The sequence below is a fragment of the Schistocerca cancellata genome, chromosome 5 (assembly GCF_023864275.1).
Source record: "Schistocerca cancellata isolate TAMUIC-IGC-003103 chromosome 5, iqSchCanc2.1, whole genome shotgun sequence".
Taxonomy (NCBI): domain Eukaryota; kingdom Metazoa; phylum Arthropoda; class Insecta; order Orthoptera; family Acrididae; genus Schistocerca; species Schistocerca cancellata.
Genome location: NC_064630.1, coordinates 147330527 through 147352593, shown reverse-complemented (window position 1 = coordinate 147352593; position 22067 = coordinate 147330527). Strand labels below are relative to the sequence as shown.

General features: G+C 40.1%; 1 protein-coding gene across 1 annotated transcript in view; it reads right to left on the bottom strand.

The window, feature by feature from the left end:
- Positions 1–22067, bottom strand: part of LOC126188407 (hamartin) — a 281221-nt gene that overhangs the window by 177235 nt on the left and 81919 nt on the right. The window contains exons 6-7 of the mRNA XM_049930009.1: positions 17790–17976; positions 9158–9231 (exon numbers count right to left, since the gene is read on the bottom strand). Of these exons, the coding sequence (XP_049785966.1) occupies positions 9158–9231; positions 17790–17976 (261 nt within the window). The remainder of the gene's footprint in view (positions 1–9157; positions 9232–17789; positions 17977–22067) is intronic.

Here is a 22067-nt window from a genome sequence, read left to right as displayed (position 1 = left end):
GTCCCGCCACAGTTACACGACTCATAGCCATCTGAACACGTTCGTACTAATTCGTGGCTTACACTAGATGTAGACAGCTGGGGTACACTAATTCCATTCCAGGGGATGCGGAATAATGACAGGAAGGGCATCCGGCCACCTCCGGTACTAGCATAGCCAAATCCATAGTAACAAGGCCGACCCTGCATTGAAGTGGAACAAAGGCCACAGGAAATGATGATGGAGGTTAATAGTAATACTGACAATACACACTGATAACTGAATTAAAGATAGCTGCTCCATCTGCCAAATACAATGTTTCCTTGTGGTACGTGGCAGAGATGGCATTAAACCTCACTGTCCATCCAAACATCACACAATATCTACAACACAATGTCAGTATTTTTTAAGTATAAAAACTTTATGATTTTAAAATTTATGGGGATGTCTGTGGAACACAGGTTGTTGTTCCCACATTTTACAGTTGTCAAATGCTAAACAGTTAATGCTTTTTGGTCATACGGGACACACAGTTATTATTTATGACCAACCTCATGAGGAATTATACTTTGAAATGGTGTACTAAAAAAACTACTTAGCAGCATACTCGACTTTTCAGGTTCTGTACCTCAATCGTTAAATATGGAACCCTTATACAACTGACTGGACAGACCTGGCCGGCCAATTGCCTGCCAGCCCACCCGTGCACCGATCACATCCCAGCCTCATTTTCTCAGGAAATAGCAAGTTGAAATTTGTCACATACTAAAGTTATGGTCCACTGATGGTATAAAAAAATTCAAGCTTATACATTAATCCAGTCAAAAGATACGGACATTTATGTGACATATTTTGATACTTGCAAACTCACTCAATCGAAACCTAGAGGGTACTTCCAGCTGACCTTGAAATTTAGCAAGAAGTAATATTTCACTTAACAAGAAAAGGAATAAACCAAAACCAAAAACAGTTTAACTGTAATATCACACAAAAATATCTTTTTGCCTCTTTCTTATGTTGAATTCATGAATTGTCAAAAGCATAATGGCAAATATTACTGTATGCAAACATAAAATGTAAGTTGTATGTCATTTTTTTTGTAAGTAAATAATAAATATCTTACTAAATCTTCTCTCTCTAGGTATATAAACTAAAGCTCCCGCTCCCTTGTTTTTGTGTGTTTGGGCTAATCTCAGGAACTACTGTAGACATTTTGGTACAGTTTTTCTTAATAGCAGACTGATTTATGAGCAAACATTGTGTCTGTTATTCAACTTAAAATTAAAAACAGAAAATCCAGGTTGGAATATCAACTTAAAATTCCCAGGACCAATACCCTGCCAGTATCAACGCAAATAAGCGGCAAAAATCATTTAGATTCTCGATGCCTGGGATAGATGAAACATCTATAAAGCTAATTAAGTTTGTATGGAGCCCTCAGAGCACAAGTCCTACTCATTCATACCATTTTTTTTAATATCCTTACAGAAAATTTAGATACAGCTTAGAAGAAAATAAATGTTATTCGTATATATAGTATTGAGACACGTCCATGAAGAGCAAAAAATTTTTGAAGGCTGTGCCAAGTTGTAGGACACATTCTCACCACACCATACTTTCTATGTATATTCCTACTGAAGCTCCATTTGGTGCAAAATAGAACTACTATATTTAATAAAAACACGGGAGAACTGCCGTAAGTCAGTAACATCTTGCCACGATATTTCGGCACAAAGTCTTTTGGCCATCTTCAGGTGAGTAGAGCTGGAGAAGTACTGGTGAATACGAGCTGAGCTCGGCTATTTAAATCCAAAGGGGGCTGCATTGCGCATGCGCTGTGCATGTACTGTTTAGCGTGCGTGTTCACAACTCCGTGCACTGCGCCTGGCGCCCTCCGCGGTGAAAACTTGGCATTTCGATATCAGATCGATCTTCTTCATTTTTATACCGATAACTACATTGACTACGAAGTTTCTCTACAACGGGATTCCAAGAGGAATTTAACTGGTAACCGCTATCTTGATTGATAAGAGTCTCGCTGTCTGACAATTTTATTTCTATGGATTCATTTATAATTGAACTCCAGAAATTTGATGTTTGAGCCACAATTTTTGTATCATTGTAATTCATAGAATAGCCAGTAGAAATGCAATGTTAAGCGATTGCGGACTTGGTGGGTTGGACAAGGCGAGTGTGCCGCTGGTGTTCCACAATACGTTCCTGCACCGTTCTTGTTGTCTGCCCTGTATATGACTTGCCGCAATCACACGGAATCTTGTAGACACCTGATTTACGTAGGCCCAGGTAATCCTTAACGGATCCCACCATTGATGATATTTTAGGAGGAGGGCGAAAGATGACTAACTTGATGCTTCATCAATATTCTACCTATCTGTGACGAGATGTTCCCAATAAAAGGTAGATAAGCCGTTGATCTGAAGAGTCATCTTTCGCCCTCCTCCTAAAATATCATCACTGGTGGGATCCGTTAAGGATGACCTGGGCCTACGTAAATCAGGTGTCTACAAGATTCCGTGTGATTGCGGCAAGTCATATACAGGGCAGACAACAAGAACGGTGCAGGAACGTATTGTGGAACACCAGCGGCACACTCGCCTTGTCCAACCCACCAAGTCCGCAATCGCTTAACATTGCATTTCTGCTGGCTATTCTATGAATTACAATGATACAAAAATTGTGGCTCAAACATCAAATTTCTGGAGTTCAATTATAAATGAATCCATAGAAATAAAATTGTCAGACAGCGAGACTCTTATCAATCAAGATAGCGGTTACCAGTTAAATTCCGCTTGGAATCCCGTTGTAGAGAAACTTCGTAGTCAATGTTGTTATCGGTATAAAAATGAAGAAGATCGATCTGATATCGAAATGCCAAGTTTTCACCGCAGAGGGCGCCAGGCGCAGTGCACGGAGTTGTGAACACGCACGCTAAACAGTACATGCACAGCGCATGCGCAATGCAGCCCCCTTTGGCTTTAAATAGCAGAGCTCAGCGCGTATTCACCAGTACTTCTCCAGCTCTACTCACCTGAAGATGGCCAAAAGACTTTGTGCCGAAATATCGTGGCAAGATGTTACTGACTTACAGCAGTTCTCCAGTGTTTTTATGGAACAATCGGTACGCCGGGAAAATTTCAAACAACACATACTATATTTAAAATTATACATTTGTTGTTGTTGTTGTTGTTGTTGTTGGTTGTCTTCAGTCCGAAGGTTGCTTTGATGCAACCCTCCATGCTGCTCTATCCTGCGCAAGCCTCTTCACGTCCGAGTAACTATTGCAACCTACATCCTTCTGCATCTGATTACTGTATTCATCTCTTGGTCTCCCCCTACGATTTTTATCTCCCCAGGCTTCCATTCAGTACTTAATTGATGATCCCATGTCATCTCTGAATGTGACATACCAACCGATCCCTTCTCCCAGTCAAGTTGTGCCACAAATTCCTCTTCTCTCCAATTCTATCCATTAACTCCTCATTAGTAGTGTGATCGACCCATCTAATCTTCAGCATTCCTCTGTAGCCCACATTTTGAAAGCTTCTATTCTCTTCTTGTCTAAACTATTTATCGTTCACGTTTCACTTCCATACATGGCTACATTCCACACAAATACTTTCAGAAGACTTCTTGACACTTAATGCTATACTCGATGTTAACAAATTTCTCTTCTTCAGAAACAATTTTCTTGCCACTGGCAGTCTACAATTTATATCCTCTACTTCGACCTTCAGCAGTTATTTTACTGCCCAAATAGCAAAACTCATCCACTATTTTAAGTGCCTCAATTTCTAATCTAATTCCCTCAGCATCACCTGATTTAATTTGACTACATTCCATTATCCTCTTTTGCTTTTGTTGATGTTCATCTTATATTCTCCTCTCATGACACTTCCATTCCATTCAATTGTTCTTCCAAGTTCTTTGTTATCTCTGACAGAATTACAGCTTGCTCAATATACATATACAGACTGAATGGCATTGGAGACAGGGTTGTAACCTGTCTCCCTCCCTTCTCAACCACCACTTCGCTTTCAACCCCTTCGACTCTTATAGCTGTTACCTGGTTTCTGTACAAATTGTAAATAGCCTTTGCTCCCTATGTTTTACCCCTTCCATCTTCAGAATTTGAAAGAGAGTATTCCAGTCAACATTGTCAAAAGCCTTTACGTCTAAAAATGCTATAAATGTAGGTTGCCTTTCCTTAACCTATCTCCTATGAGAAGTCATAGGGTCAAAATTGCCTCATGTTTATTTCTCTGGAATGCAAAGTGATCTACCCCGAGGCCAACTTTTATCAGCTTTCCTATTCTTCTGTAAATAGTTCAGGTTAATATTTTGCAACTGTGACTTATTAAACTCGTACTTCAATAATTTTCACACCTGCTCTCAACTCATTTCTTTGGAATTGGAATTACTGTGCTCTCCTTGAAATCAGAGTATTTTGCATACATCTTGTATACCAGATGGAAGATTTTTGTCATGGCCGGCTCTTCCAAGGCTATAAGCAATTCTAACAGAATGTTGTCTAGTAATGGGGGCTTGTTTCGACTTAGGTCTTTCAGTGCTCTGTCAAATTCTTCACATACCATTATCTCTCATCTCACCTTCATTTATGTGCTATTCCATTTCCATAATACACTTTCATCTCCCTCATACAGACCCTCTATACACTCCTTCCACCTTCCTGCTTTCCCTTCTGCGGTTGGGACTGGTTTTCCATCTGAGCTCTTTATATTTATATGGGTGGTTCTCTTTTCTCCAAAGGTTTCTTTAATTTTCCTGTACAAGACATCTATCTTTCCCCCTAGTGATATATGCTTCTAGCTCCTTACATTTGCCCTCTAGCACTTCCTGCTCAGCCATTTTGTACTTCCTGTCAATCATTTTTTAAACATTTTAAACATTTGTATTCCCTTTCGCCTGCTTCATTTGCTGCACTTTCATAAGTTAAATTCAATATAACTTGTGTTACTCAAGGATTTCCACTACCCCTTGCCTATTTACCTACTTGATCCTCTGCTGCCTTCACTATCTTATCTCTCAAAGCTAACCATTCTTCTCCTACCGTGTTGCTTTCTCGTGTTCTTGTCAATCGTTTCCTTATGCTCCCACTGAAATTCTCTACAAACTCTGAATCTTTCTGTTCATCCAGGTCCCATCTCCTTAAATTCCTACCTTTTTGCAGTTTCTTCAGTTTTAATCTGTAATTAATAACCAACAAATTTTGGTCGGAGTCCACATCTGCCTCTGGAAATGTCTTACAAGTTAATATCCGGTTCTGAAATCTGTCTTACCATTATATAATCAATCCAAAACCTTCCAACGTCTCCAGGTCTCTTCCACATATACAACCTCCTTTCACGATTCTGAAACCAAGTGTTAGCTACGATTAAATTATGCTCTGTGCAAAATTGTACCAGGCGGTTTCCTCTTTCATTCCGTTCCCCCAGTCTACAGTCACCTACGATTTTTCCTTCTCTTCCTTTTCCTACTATCGAATTCCAGTTCTCCTGACTATTAAAGTTTCGTCTCACTTAACTATCTGAATAATTTCTTTTATCTCATCATACATTTCTTCAATCTATTCATCATCTGCACAGCTATTTGGCATATAAATTTGTACTACTGTGGCGAGTGTGGGCCTCGTGTCTATCTTGGCTACAATAATGCATTCACTATGCTGTTCATAGTAGTTTATCCGCTTTTTTTCCCCTTTTTTAATTACTAAACCTATTCCTGCATTACCCCTATTTGATTTTGTATTTATAACAATGTATTCACCTGATCAGAAGTTCTGTTATTCCTGCCACTGTATTCACTGACTTTAACCTACCCAATTCCCTTTTTAAAATTTTCTAACCTACCTGTCCGATTGAGGGTTGACATTCTGTGCTCTTATCTGTGGAACGCCAGTTTTGTTTCTCCTGATAACGACATCCTCCCAGCCAGAAGATCTGAATGGGGGACTATTTTACATTGGGATATTTTACCCAAGAGGATGCCGCCATCGTTTAAACATGAAGTACAGCTGCATGCCCTTGGGAAAAATTACAGCTGTAGTTTCCCTTGTTTTCACCCAATTACACATTTACAAACAAAATATAATCATTCTAATGTATTAATACAATTGCCTTATACAGATTTAAGGTCAATGCCTACTTAAAACAATATTTTGACAATGTTTTGATACTTTCTTCGGATCACAACTCACTCCTACTATGTATCTAACATTGTTCCTAAGTTCGTCATTCGCACCAGTGAGGTTTTGTCCAAATTTTCATAGCTAAACAAAGGGAGAGAAACAGGTAAACGGGGTATCAAAGTGACCAGCATGAGGTCTAGTTTGGGATGAAAATATTTAACTGCTTGAAAGTAATCAGGGTAATTACTGAAAACTTAATTAATAAGCTGAGAAAAATTAAAATATTTCACGAAAAGCTGCTGCCAAGCTATGTAAATGAAGTGTCAAAAATTTCATCTGTTCAAGACCTAGCTATTTTGCACATAAAAAGATACATTGGTGTGGTATTTAAATTTCAAAAAGGCTTCCTTTGAATCACATACAGTAGGAAGGCAAATGAGGAGTCAGTAAGATAATGCTTTCTGATTAAAACTTGAAATTAAAAAATGAAAGAAATCAGTCAAATATTTTATGAAATGATTTGTGTAAAAGAAATAAGTAGAACAGAGAAACGTTCTACATGCCTCTGAATGATGCTCGAAATCGTGAACAGAAAATGTGGTGCACCAAACGTTTCCCTAATATTTTTTATTTCATACCTTTAGATAAATCATTACACAAAACGTTTCACTGTCTTTTCAAAAATTTTGTAAGCTTTACTTTTACGGACTATTTAGAGTAATTGAAATGCTTGGCCTTAGCAATTACTGTTGATGAATTACATTCACAACATCAAATATCTGTAAAATTTCATGGTTCATTGTAATTTATTAGGAATTAAATGTGTGTGATATACTGGGATAGGTGTGAAGATCAAGTTCTTTGGCAAGACCTTAAAAATATACTTAGTGATGCAATGTAAACACTATACATAAAACTTAGTATACAGATTGTATCCGAGTCAGTAAAAATATAAGAACGACCTGGTATTGATTCCATGACCTTTTCCTAACACGTATTCACGAGCTGTAAATGCTACCCCTACACCACACCTAGCTGTTGCAAAATGTTATCAATCTGTGTACTTATGTTTGTATTTGGCATAGTCAGTCACATCGTAGTCATTCCTCTGCATTTATTGGCTGTTAAAAGTTCTTGATCATGTAAAAAAAAACTTTGTATTTAATTTATTGATGAGATATTCTAATGCTCCTCTGCTCATTCATGTGTATTCGAAGAATTTGTCTGGTGATCTCCATAGATGATACTTAGGAAGTTCTCCATGGAGATAGCTCCCTTTGTAAATTTCATCCACAGCATTCCTTTTCGCTTTATTTTCTTAAGTAAACCTAATTCTGTAGCCTTACTCTTCAGCTACAGTATTCTACAGGTTAGGGATGCCGCTTTATTGAAATGGCTGATTGGGTCTAAGCAGCCATCTTGTAGCGCAACATAGTCACTCACACACAGGACACCCAAGCTTTTCGCCTGATGCCGCTGCTTGTCGCTGGAGTGTGGCACTCACATAGGACACGGCCGTAGTGATTTAAGGAAACCACAGGAAACAAAAATCAGCACAAATCCACATGAACACTCGTCTGATGTCTCAACTACTGTGCAATATCTGTCAGCGGCGTCTATGAAAGACAGAAGTTATTTATTTAACAGTTTGCTAGAGAAATGCATTGTATTATTTCATATTGTAATTACATTATAATCTTAGTGCAGTGTGATAACTATCTATTACCAGGTTTGTCATCTGATTGTTAGTCAGGTTCTCTTCAGTGAAGTGATATGAAGGCCAGTCTGAAAATTTAATTATCTCCTCGAAAAAATAATTTATATAATTTTTTTTGTTTGCAAATAGATGCCTGCAGACCTGATGCGCACTGAAATACCCATGGCACAGTACCACATCATTTTGTTGGAGGGGCCAAAATAAAAGGGTAACCCACCGGTAACATGGAGTATTGTGCAGTAATGTGCTTTTGGCAGCAGCAGAAATGTTCAGACCAACAGGGACGGCTAAAGAAGTCATATGGATTGGTCTGACACAGCTGCTACTTACAGCCTAAGTTAACATAGGACATCAAGTTGCACAAGAGCAGCATTTTCAGAATCCATGTTAATTTGTAAGGATAAGGTTTCTTCAGTTCTTTATAAAGTTCATAATACACAGGCATGAAACTTGTTCTCTTATGTGACAAAAGACTGACGTTAGCAATACAGGTCTATAGATATACGTCTGTTTATCACCGTTTCTTCAAGACTGAACTGACCAGCACATTAGTTGATTTTCTAATCTGAAATCATTTATCAAATACAATCACCATATTCATGCGGTGATTGAAAGGAAGGACAGTAACACAGCCATCTCCAACTTCAGATCAAATTTGGCATTGTGGTCTTTTTTGTATCAGCTATTTCAATCCTACTATGTTCAGCACGGGACTAGAACAGATGGTTGTAACTCCATTACTGAATTTAGCTAACCTTACAACATCTTCAAATTTTCTGCCAGTTAGGTCAGCTAAACACCACTTTAGACTTCACTGAAAACTTATCACACAGTCCTCCCTATGACCTTTTGAAATTCATGAGATTTGCAAGAAAAATCAGAGTTACAAACCTCCACTGTAAGTTGACTTTCTCAAGAAAGACGATTCAAAAGTTTAAATGTCTACTTTCAGTGTATGTTACGAAGGAAAGCATAATTTATAAAGTTACAGAACATTTGTGAATATCTGGACACATTTTAAGTCAGTAAAAGGTAAGTTCATGTCATTCACACACACATACTGTTTTAGTTCAACCAAATAACTAGCAAACCAATTTACAGACACAAGCCATCGTCTTGCAAAAAAATATAAAAGTATTTTGTTGCTAATTAGGAATGTACTACATACAAGATATCACACGATTTCATAATCTGCTCTCTGTTAATACACTATACTAATAATCAAATACTGTAAAAATTGTAATGCAACCTTACATAGTTGATTTCAACATTGAGTAACAATGACCGATACATACCTGGTTGCTGCAGTTTCAGCATCTTTTGTTGCCGTTACAAGAAGCGGGTGCATCTTGACAGTATCTAACATAGGCTGAAAATACCAGAAAGCATGTTTTAAATTCAGAACAAAGTTGCCATTACAACCACCGCCAGAATATAACAACACAAGCATAAAATTGAAAATCTCAGTTTTTAAGTTGATATATGTCTTTCAAATTTATTCTAGATTATATTGTAGGGATCAAACTAGCTTACAAAATTAAAAAAAATGAAATTATGGTGTGCTGTAATGGCAGTCCTATTCATCTAGAGTCTTGCCAGCATGAATATTCATGCTCACTCACCACACTTACAGAGAAATGGGAAAGGGGAGGAGGGTTGTCGTGGGAGTGGGGGAGATGGGGGTGAGGGGAGGGGAGAGACAGACAGCAAAGAATGTGTACTATTCAGTACTAATTGTATGTTGTCTTTAAAGACTGGCATCATGTACTAATTTCTTTGTAGCACCGATGACAAACGACCATAAGGTGATGACCAGGACTAGGATTTTTAAGTGTAGGACATGTATTTTTTTGGTAAGACTGATATGTTCCTTAAATACATACTAATGCTTGTTATGGAAAATCTAAATGAACAATCAGCACCATGTAGGGGCACAGGTGCAAGTACATACACTTGCACGTGCATCTGAGCAGGTATACAGACTACCTGAACTTCATTACAACATAAATGAATTAGTGAAATTTTTAAGCCATATTTATGCATATGTGCCCATTTCTCTCTGACAGAGCATATTTTAGTAACTAAATGGTCATTTTTATTATACTTTCACTCTTTCAAGAAGTAAAGAACTTTTGTCATGCAAATTGTTTCTTCCGAGTTACATTTTTCAAACTTTTGCATCTCATTTCGTTTCCTGGAAAATGACAAATATCTGCCTTCCTCCACTATTTTGTTTGAATTCACAATATGAACTTCATCCTCACACAACAGTGAGTGTATAGCCTATAGTTCTATATGAGCAAGCACGCACTTAAGACATTCTAGGCCCCTGACTGCTGACAAGTATCTTACTGTGTTAATTCTCACTGAAGTCAGAAGTGTATGCAGTATAGTTCAGAAAAATTGCCAAAAGTTAACCAAAGTATTCAAGTAAAATCACAACAGTTCATATCTCAATATGATGTATCTTAAATTAATGGGGTAAAATACTGTACTGTATACCAAGAAGTCCCTTCCGTACAGCCCAGCCACCATGGTCATAGCATCTGCAGTGACGAGCAGTCTCCCTCGAAATATACCGAGGGTCTCAATGAAGCCTTCACTGACCGTAATTATCCTCCCGATCTTGTACAAATACAAATCTCCTGAGCCTTATCTTTCCAGTCTCCCACCACCTCCCAAAGTCCCATTATCTAGCAACAGAGGAGCTTTCCCCTCGTAACTCAGTACCAACCAGGACTGGAGCAACTGAATTACATTCTCTGCCATGGTTTCAATTACATCTCGTCATGCTTGAAATGAGAAATGGCCACTATCCTTCCCACTCCTCCCACAGTGGTATTCCACCATCCACCATACCTACACAATATACTCATCCATCCTTACACAACCCTTGCTCCCAATCCCTTACCTCATGGCTCACACCCCCGTAATAGACCTAGATGCAAGACCTGTCCCATACATCCTCCCATCACCACCTATTCCAGTCCAGTCACCAACACCATCTATCCTATCAAAGGCAGGGCTACCTGTGAAGCCAGTCATGTGGTCTACAAGCTAAGCTGCAACCACTGTGTTACATTCTATGTGGACATGACAACCAACAAGCTGTCTGTCTCTGCATGAATGGCCACCGACATACTGTGGCCAAGAAACAAGTGGATCACCCTGTTGCTGAACATGCTGTCAAACATGATATCCTTCATTTCAATGACTGCTTCAGAGCCTGTGCCCCATGGATCCTTCCCACCAACACCAGCTTTTCTGAATTTCGGAGGTGGGAACTTTCCTTGCAATACATCCTACATTCCCATAACCCTCCTGGCATCAACCTTTGTCAGTCACTGTCCTCACCCATCCAGCCCCAGCCCCAGCCCCAGCCCCTTCCCTGTTCCCATTCCAGCACTACACAGTCGTCATTCCACCACCACACGGTCTTTTTATTTTTCTCCTTTTCTGCTGCTTCCGCCCCCCTCCCCACGTTTTCCCTCTGCTGCTCGCAGTGTGGTTTCAGTTGCCTGAGACTGTGTGTGTGTGTGTGTGTGTGTGTGTGTGTGTGTGTGTGTGTGTGTGTGTGTGTGTGTGTGTGTTGATGTAGGCCAATGGCCAAAAGCTTTAATTGTGAGAGTCTTTTTTGTGCGTATCTGTGACTCAGCATCTCCATTATATGGTGAGTAGCTACTTTCCTTCTCATAATACTGGTATTGTAAACTGAGTGATGTAAGAGTAATTACAGAGAAGTCATTTAACGTTCAGCAGCATGAGGCAACAGAAAAACACAAATTTGGAGTAAAAGGGATTTAAAGTGGAAAAACACTACAGAAAATTGTGCTAGGGCAGTCCCACCATTCTTATTCACGATTCTGAGAAGAACTATTTACAGCTTTCCTCTGTGCTGAAATTCCCTGGAGTAGAATGAACCACCTAAAATTTTGCAAATTCTTAGAAAAATACACAGGGAAATCTCTTCCTGATTATTCAACATTAAGAAATGATTGTGGCATTCAAAGTGGTGAAAAAAATTGCAAGAAATCAAACAATGGGTTGCAAATAAAAAAATAAGGCCCTCAAACAATGAGTCCACAGACCCCATCGGAAGATACACTACAAATGGCATTGTGGGGACTTCGGGAAAAGATAGAAAGGGCGAAAAGTTATTATAAACTGTAAACATTTAGAAAAAGTATAGTTTTCTACCATTAGTAAACTGTTCAATAAATCTATGAGTGCTATATGGCCTAAAGGCATTAACAATGACAATAATGTATGCTGCCCCTTGTACGGTAAAAGCTGACAATTCACTAAGAGCATTGCACAATAATATGGTGCATATGACCTTTTTTTAGCTCATGCCTTAGACAGAGCTGCAGCTGAGACAAATTGTAAATCCAGTGATGTTAAATTTATTGCGTGTGTCAAAAAGGTATATTTAAAAGTCCCTTTATGTGTTGCAGCAATTTAGTTATTAGCTCAGGGCATTTCCTAGCCACCCCTGCCCAATCTGACAAGATGGGGGTCTCGGACTGATGTCTGCAGTTACTACTGGAAGAACGTCAACACTATGAAAAGCACCAGTGATTCATCTGATAGTAGTGAAACTGCTTCAACTGGATTAGCCCAATAATTAATGTCCAATGCTTATGTTTCAGGCAAACTTTTGTACATAAAGTCAATTTTTTAATTTATTCCTGTTGCCGTAACTGCTTAGGAGTAATCAGAAGTGCGATCAGTGAAGCACATAGAACAAGTGGAAAAGAAATCACCATCTGAAGATGGCCATTACAGACCAAAACTGGCAGTCTGCTGACATGAAAATTTGTGGCCATAGATGTGAAATAAAGGAAACTTATTCCATATTTGGGTCATTGTTCAATTCGCAAACATGTTGCAGCTTGTGAAGTGAAAAAATGTGTATAAATTATAAGCTCTTTCTGGTAAAGTGGGAAAAGAAGTGTCAAAGAAACAGAAAAAAATTTAAAAAATACAAGGTGCTATCGAAAATTTTTGGGACTGTTGCTGCCACGTGTTGAAACCTTACCTTTGGACTAAAGGTCACCAACCACCCTCGACGTAGTTCCCATCCGCACGTACACACACCAGTCCCAGCGCTTCTGCCACTGGTCAAACATTTTCTGGAAGTCCTGTTCTTTGAGGGTGTTTATCACCGCCAGCGATGCTTCTTGAATCCTATCTAGAAGTGTCGAACCAACGGCCTTTCAACCTGAGTTTCAGTTTTGGGAATAGCGCTAAGTCACAAGGTGCCAAATCTGGCGAGTACAGTGGGTGGGGTACAACCGCCATGTTTTTTGCCAAAAAGGTCCTGGTGAGCAGGGACGTGTGACAGGGTGCGTTGTCGTGATGCAGCAGCCAGTTCCCTTGACGCCAAAGTTCGGGCTGTCGTCGTCACACATTTTCACGGAACCATCGCAAAACATCACAGTAGTACGCGGAATTCACTGTTTGGTTGGGTGGGATGAATTCTTTGTGCACAATTACCTTGGTATAATTAAAAAAACGATGATCATGTTCTTCACTTTGCTCTTCACCCATCTCGCTTTCTTTGGGTCTTGGAGAGCCCGGGCTTTTCCACTGGGTCATAACCGTAAATCCAGCTCTCATCGTCGGTGATAACCCGAGACAAGAAGGTTGGATCATCAGATGCGGTCTGATGAAGGTGCGTGCACATTTCAAAACGCTGTGCCTTCTGATCGGCAGTCAAGATCCCTAGCACAAATTTTGCGGTGACACGATGCATGCCCAATTCATCAGTCAACATTCATTGACATGTCCTATAACCAATACCCAATTCATCTCTAGGTCTTTAATGGTTCGAAATCAATCAACACAAACCAATTGTTGTTTGGCAACAATGTGTGGTGTAGTGCGGCTAACGAGCCTTCCAGTGTGAGCATCATCATTGATGTTTGTATGGCCGGCCCTGAACTGAGCATGCCACTCAAACACATGCGTATGGCTCATGCTCTGTCCCCCAAACACTTGTTGAATCATTGCAAGGGTCTCCGAAGCACTTTTCCCGAAATTCGTACAGAATTTGGTACACACGCACCGTTCTGTTCACAGATCCATCGTAAAATCGCCACACCAAACACAGAGTAATACGGAAATCACTGTGGACATGCAACACGTCCTCCCAGCTGAATGCCACTCCTGTTCTTTATTTGCATAAATGATATGCCCTCTAGTCTATCTACATATCCCAATCCCGCTCCAGCTACTGCCGGGTCTGGGTGCTGACGAGTCCTCTCCATTTGGCTTGTTCCTCCCACCACTTTTCTTCCTCAACTTGCTGCCAGGTCACACCTCTCCTTTCCACAGATATTCTCACTCCTGTTTTCCACCATGTTTTTGGGCACCCTCTAGGTCTTTTTCCATCCATCTTTAGCTCTTCAATAATTTTGGGGAGTCTGTGTCCACACATACTCTTAACATGCCTGTACCATCTTAATCTGTTTTTCTTTTTATTATTACTTTTATCCCTCTCATACTTTCTTGTTTAAGGTCCTTTCTAATATCTACAATCCTTACTCTGTCTATTCTTGTTTTTCCCTTAACTGCTCTGAGAAATTTCATTTCCCCTGCTTGCAGTCTGCTCTATTCTTATTCTGTCATTGTCCATGTTTGTCCTCCATAGGTGACAATGCCCCCTAGTATTACAGGTAATTCTAAAATACTTCTGTTTGCTGATGACACTAGCTTGGTAGTAAAGGATGTTATGTGCAACACTGACTCAGTTTCAAATAGTGATAGTGCAGTTCATGTCTCAAGTTCATGGTTCGTAGAAAATAAACCAACGCTAAATCACAGTAAGACTCAGTTTTTAGTTTCTAATGCACAGTTCAACAAAACCGGACATCTTAATTTTACAGAATGGACAGTTCAAATTTCTAGGTATTCAGATAGTAAACTGTTGTGGAAAGCCCACATTCAGGATCTCGTTCAAGACTTACCGTATTTACTCAAATCTAAGTCGCACTTTTTTTCCGGTTTTTGTAATCCAAAAAACCGCCTGCGGCTTAGAATCGAGTGCAAAGTAAGCGGAAGTTCTGAGAGATGTTGGTAGGTGCCGCCACAATTAACTTCTGCCGTCGAATATATGTAGTGCTACACAGGCATGATTTGCAGACACAAAGATAAATACTGGCGCCAAAACCTCTGTGTCAGTAAATAAATTAAAAAAAGGTGGAAGACGAGCTTTTTTTCTCCGCCCCGAGTTTCGACCACTGCATTTTCATACATTATCCAAGGAAGTAAATACAAATTCCGTATTGTTCATCTTCGAATGTTGCAGCGTTTCAATGTACTATGAAAATCTGACTGGCAAGACTGTTTGGGATGTTTGTCAATATGGCCAACTCTACGTTCTGAATTTTTTCCTACCTGTGAGAAGCGGTGGTTGTTAACTGGAACTTTTACGAATTGTGAATCACATGCAGTATTCTCTCAACATAAGAATAATATGAAAATAAACATTTTGCCATGTATTCTTTTGTGTTTGCTGCTATCTCATTTAAATCCTGTCTGCCTAATAAACTACGAAACTAGAGTGAGACAACAGCAAACGCAGAAGAATATACATATCATGCCATGTTTATATTCGTATTCTTCTTATGCCTAGTAGTGATACAGTCAGAAATGAAGCACGGTAATTGACTAGATTTTTAAATCTGAGATGACTCTAATTTCTGTGCAGAATATAATGTACTAAAGAGGCATCTGCAAAGATTTTCAAACGGAGAAAAATTTTCGCTAAACTCTTGTTCAGAACATCTTCTACCATACGCAGTCTATTATTTGGTTCTTGTTGATCATTATCAAAGAAAGCAGCTGTGTAAGTAACAACAAATAGCAGTCTCTTGCCATTGTTTCGCTAATGAGAGGATTTTTTTTTTTTTAATTGTAAGTGGCGATAACGCGCACAAAAGCAAGCCATGCCGCGAGCGGCGACAGGTAGTAAACACTCATTATCAGAATGAGACAGACAATGCATGACACAGTACAGTAATGCATTTTTCAGCTTAGAGTGACGTAAACACCTATAAGAAAAAGAACGGCGCTTATCAGGTCAAAGAAAAATAAGCAATTAATTCAAACCAGACGAAGCACGTGATAAAGGAAGGGTACCCGTATAAATACAGATGGAGCGCCTGACGCATAGCAATGGCTACCTGGTAAAGCTTAACTGCTAAGCTTACGACTCTAACCAAACTACTGTAGCTGTATAGTCATTCATTCGACCTAAATTGTGTCTCATATTACAATGGACCAACTTTATTTCGGTTTAGAGGTGCGGCCTAAAACTTTCTCTTGCCTTGAATTTCGACTCTCAAATTTCAGGTGCGGCTTAGATTCGGGAATTTTTTGTTTTTCCTTGATTTCGAGTCTCATTTTTCAGATGCGGCTTAGATTCGAGTGCTGCTTAGATTCGAGTACATACGGTAATGCCATTGTTACTATTTGAATACTATCCGAGGTAAGTGATTCTTCGTCACAAAAATTAGTCACTTTGCCTATTTTCATTTGCTTATGTCATATGATATTATACTTTGGAGTAACTCTTCCCATTCTCAAAGGATATTTTTGGTTCAGAAACAGGCAGTTCGGGCAATAAGTGGCATAAGTTCACTAACCACTTGTCAACCACTGTTCACTAGTCTCAGTATTCCGACATTGGCCTCTCAATATATACTTTCTTTACTATCGTTTCTTGTTAACAATATCAGATTATTCCCAAGAATTAGCAGTTTTCACTTAGTTAATACTAGACAGAAATCCAATCCGCATTCCAATCACAGTTCCTTAACTCTTAAGCAGAAAGGTGTGCAATGTATAGCTGCATCCATTTTCAATATGCTACCACAAGAATTCAAAAATCTTAGCAGCAAGCCACACATTTTCAAATCAAAACTGAAGAGCTTCCTCATTAGTCACTCATATTCTGTCAAGGAGTTCCTTGAAAAATTAAGCTGATTCATGTGTTATATTGCTGATCGTGTTTATTTAAACTTATGGCTTGACTTTTTGTGTGTTCATAAACGTTTCATTTTATCTGTTATTACTTTTATGTTGTAATATCATGTACTGACACGTTCGGTGACCTTTGAGATTTGCTCCTCAATTTGGTCCTACAGAACTAGAAGTGTAAACAAAATAAATAAATAAAATACAAAATTTCTCTGTGTCTGTCTCTTTCCTCCCTTCATCATTCCTCCCTTCCCCAAGTCCTACACTGCCTGATTACTAGACCATCAGTGCAAAATCAATTAGCACCAGCAGTCCCAGAATAGGATTGTACATTGGTTTGGGCACAGGACAGCTAGGAGACAAAGAAAAGTTTTCTTTTGGAGCACTTATATTGGAAACTGTACGGAACCCAATGGCGCCAGCATGGAATAATAACAACTTTATGAAAAGGATAGTTGCTACTCACCGCATAGCGGAGATGCTGAGTCACAGATTGGTGCAACAAAAGACCGTCAAACAAAACTTTTGGCCAAACAGGCCTTCATCAAAATTGACACACACACACACACACACACACACACACACACACACACACACACAAGAATCTTTGTTTGAAAGTCTTTTTGTAGTGCCTATCTGTGGCTCAGCATCTCCACTACATAGTGAGTAGCAACTATCCTTTTAATAGTACTTACTGCAAATATATCTCAAGTGGTTGTCTGAGTCTAATGTTCAGCAAGAATGACTTTTTCCATCCATTATCTCTAGTTTTACTTTCAGCATTAACTAAACAAATGCAATCTCATAAGTTGTCCCTTTTTCCATGAGCTTTTCTTTAAATAACTGTTGTTACAACCTTCCCCCACTCTTGTTTATTACCACTTTCTTCCAGTTTTTATCAGCTAAAGCATAATAAATGATAACAGAAATAGTTAAGAAGATTACCTTGATCGTATGACTGAAAACAACAAGATTATCACGCTGGCTGTATTGGCTGCGTAGGTATCCGAGAAAATTGCAAGGGTACATCCCATATAATCGGTGGAAGAGGAAATACAGGCTAATTTGTAGGTGCAACAAATGTTCTGCAGGAAGTTTGTTGGGATTATTTGTGTTCCAAGCTGCCAATCGGCTGAAATATACAAACATAATTCTCTCTTACAAAATACAAACACTCAAAATTCCATATGATTAACTAAAGTCTCAACCAAGACTAATCTATCTGTAAACAAAGTATTTTTTATGGTAAACTATTCTTACTTCCAAAAATCAATGCAATCAAATGAGTAAAGGCAAGCAATCACCATAAAATTCAGTATAAAACCAACACTAAAAAATCTTTACTAAGCTTTTTGGCAATATTTGTGCACACACCTCTACATTATTGCAATGCTGCACCCTGACTTTGGTGAAATGTGGGTGAGAGGAACGAGGGGAGCAAAGGGGTGAAGAAGGAAAAGTGATTGTTAGGGAGGGATATATAGAAAGGGAAAAGGATAGGAATATGGCACTAGTGAGCTCACTCTAGTGCAGGCTGGGGACATTGCATTTGACACAATGACATGGAGCAGTGGTTTAGGGAAGATCTGGGTGTGTTGGACAAGTAAGATAGGACAGGAGAAGAGTAGAGGGAACAGTGTGGGTGCAGCTTAATGGATAGTTGCACTGATCTAAAGTGTAGCTGCGTGTGTGCGTGGGGGGAGGGGGTGGGGTAGACAAGGGAAGAGTTGAAGGCGGCCGTAGAACTGAGGTGTCAGGGCAATGGTGCTGGGTCAATGGAAGTGTTACTGAAACAATTCCCATCCATGCAACTCAGAGTAGCTAATATTGGGGACAGGTGGGTGGAAGAAGGATCCAGATAGCACAGATGTGAAGCAGTTGTTGAAGTCCCACTTAAATAAATACAGTTATGGCATTGAATACAAAAAAAAATGAGAATTAGCTGAAAAAGTCCTATAAGTTATTTACTGGTAAATGTGCCTGGCCAACACAAATAAGAACAATGGAGGAGCCATCCACAGCAGCAACTGAATGAGAGTTAATACTCCTACAAATGGATGTTAAAAACACTTAATTAAAAACCCTGAAATGGACACACAGTCAAAATTATACACTTATGATACAAGTAATTATGGTTAGCTTTAACACTGAACTAAAAAAGAATGAACCAGCCATTCTACAATAAATTAAAATAACCTACCCAGCAACTTTAGCAGGAATCCTGACAACAAATGAAATTTCATAACCTTTCCTTCAATTGTCTCGAAGTTATTTAAAATAGTACATCAATTATTAACAAGAAAAACTGCTGCCTTCTTGTCAGAATATAAAATTCAATCATAGTTCTCCATATCAAAGGACATGCCTGTTTGCCAGATGACAGTGCCCAATTGTCAGCAGTGTTAAAGACCCCTCTTTTCATCAGTGACACATGATACCTGCCATGGCAAAACAGTGGCTTCAGCAACCTTTTTTTGTTATTTTGTATCTTTAGTGACAGTCTCCTGCTGACTCATAACTCACCTCCTAAACAGCAAATTAAAAGTACTCAAAGGGGCAGTACATGGTAGTACCTCATTTTTATTGGACTCTTCTCTTAATAAAATTTTCTCGTGCTTCCAGCCGCATCAGGTGGTTACAATCACACAAGCTTTCGACCGAGCTCTCCTCAGTCATTGTCAAGTGGTAATACTGACTGCTGTGTTGCCGTGGCTGCATTGTTATATAGCCGCACTGCTGGTTGTGACATCACTTGTGCTCTCTTCCTCACCATATATGTTTTCATCCTGCATCCGTTGTGCCTATTTTAACCTCGCGATGGCCGGGTCCCAGGCTGTGCTGAGCTGCAAACCATCGTCTTTGTTGTGGTGTCACCACCAGACACCACACTTGCTAGGTGGTAGCCTTTTAAATCGGCCGCGGTCCGCTAGTATACGACTGACCCGCGTGTCGCCACTGTCAGTGATGGCAGACCGAGCGCCGCCACACGGCAGGTCTAGTGAGACGTACTAGCACTCGTCCCAGTTGTACAGTCGACTTTGCTAGCGATGCTACACTGACAAATACGCTCTCATTTGCCGAGACGATAGTTAGCATAGCCTTCAGCTACGTCATTTGCTACGACCTAGCAAGGCGCCATAGCATTTGATAATTATTATTGTGAAGCCTGTACAGTAACGAGAGATGTTCACCAATTGTGGATTAAAGTTAAGTATTCTACCAGTTACTCTTGTTTTGCTAGTCTTATTTCTCTGACCTGTTCCAGACCTCACGCCAGCCTGCGTGAGCTTAATCGCGTGCCTTTCGGCTTCCTCCAAACTTCGTGAATTGGCTCCTGCCAATTCACAACATTTGTTAATAGTGTTTTCAGAGGTTTTTATTTTAATAGCTTCTTTTATGACGCTATCCCAGAATTCCCTCGTCCTCCTAACGACAGATGTTTCGTCGAATAGAATTCGGTGTCCATTTTCTAAGGCGTGTTCTGCCACGGCTGATTTTTCTGGATGGCGTAGGCATAAGCACTTCTCATGTTCTGTCTGACACTCCACAGTGTGTACTGTTTGGCCAACATAGTAACAGCCACACTGACATGGTATCTTGTACATTCCAGGCGTTCTAAGCCCAAGATTGTCCTTCACAGGTCTCATGTGCTGTCGAATTTTTGTTGGGGGCCTGAACACTGATAAAATGTTATATCACTTCAGGAGTCAGCTAATCTTTCCTGACACTGTACCACAGAAAGGCGAAACACAAGTTTCTTGCTTTCTTCTTCGGTGGTGTTCTCTTTTCTGTTGGTGTGTTTCTTGTGTGTCACACCAGATATAGCTTGTGACACCTGTCTGTGGCTGTACCTGTTTTCCTGGAACTCTTCAGAGGTGGCTCAGTTCTAGTGGCAGACTTTCAGCATCTGAGATGACTTTAGCACAATGGACGAGGGTATTCAGAACGTCATGTTTTTGTGCCGGATGGTGGTGGCCGAGAGCGTGCAGATACCGATCTGTGTGTGTCGGTTTGTGGGACTGTTTAAGCACACGTTGGCATCATCGTATTTCCTACATGGCAGTCAGTATTTCGACCAGTTGGACGGCATGGCTATGGGAAACCCATTAGCTCCATCCATAGTCAAGCTTTTTATGGAAAAATTTGAAGACATTGCCTTGGACACGGCTCCAGCTAAGCCAAGTTGCTTTTATTGTTACGTCAATGACACTTTTATCATCTGGCCCCATGGTCGTGAAAACTGGGAGAATTCTTAGAACACCTGAACAGCATTCATGGCCACATCAAGTTTATGATGGAAGTCGAGACAGATGGCGCATTACCCTTAATTCACGTCCTCATTAGACAGGAAACCAATGGGCACCCAAGCCACAGTGTCTACAGGAAACCGACACACACAGATCGGTATCTGCATGCTCTCAGCCACCACCATCCGGCACAAAAACGTGGCGTTCTAAATACCCTCGTCCACCATGCTAAAGTCGTCCCAGACGCTGAAAATCTGCCACTAGAACTGAGCCACCTCCGAAAAGTCTTCCGGGAAAACTGGTACAGCCACAGACAGGTGTCACCGGTTATATCTGGTGTGACATGCAAGAAACACACCAACAGAGAAGAGAACACCACCGAAGAAGGAAGCATGAAAACCTGTGTTTTGCCTTTGTGTGGTACAGTGTCAGGAAATATTAGCTGGCTCCTGAAGAGATACAACATTTTATCGGTGTTCAGGCCCCCAGCAAAAATTTGACAGCTCATGAGGCATGTGAAGGACGATCTAGGGCCTAGAACGCCTGGAGTGTACAAGATACCATGTTAGTGTGTCTGTTACTATGTCGGCCAAACAGTACACACTAAGGAGCAACGCTGGATGGAGCACGAGATGTGCTTACACCTACGCTATCCAGAAAAATCAGCCATGGTAGAACGCGCCTTAGAAAATGGACACCAAATACTATTCGACGAAATATCTGTCATCATGAGGACGAAGGGATTCTGGGATAGCATCCTAAAAGAAGCTATTGACGTAAAAACCTCTGAAAACACCATCAACAAGGACGGTGGTATGCAGCTCAGCACAGCCTGGGGCCTGGCCATTGCGGGGTTAAAATTGGTGCAACGGACGCGGGATAAAAACATCACCGTATATGGCAAGGAAGAGAGCACTAGTGACGTCACAACCAGCAGAGCGGCTATATAACAATGCGGCCACGGTGACAGAGCAGT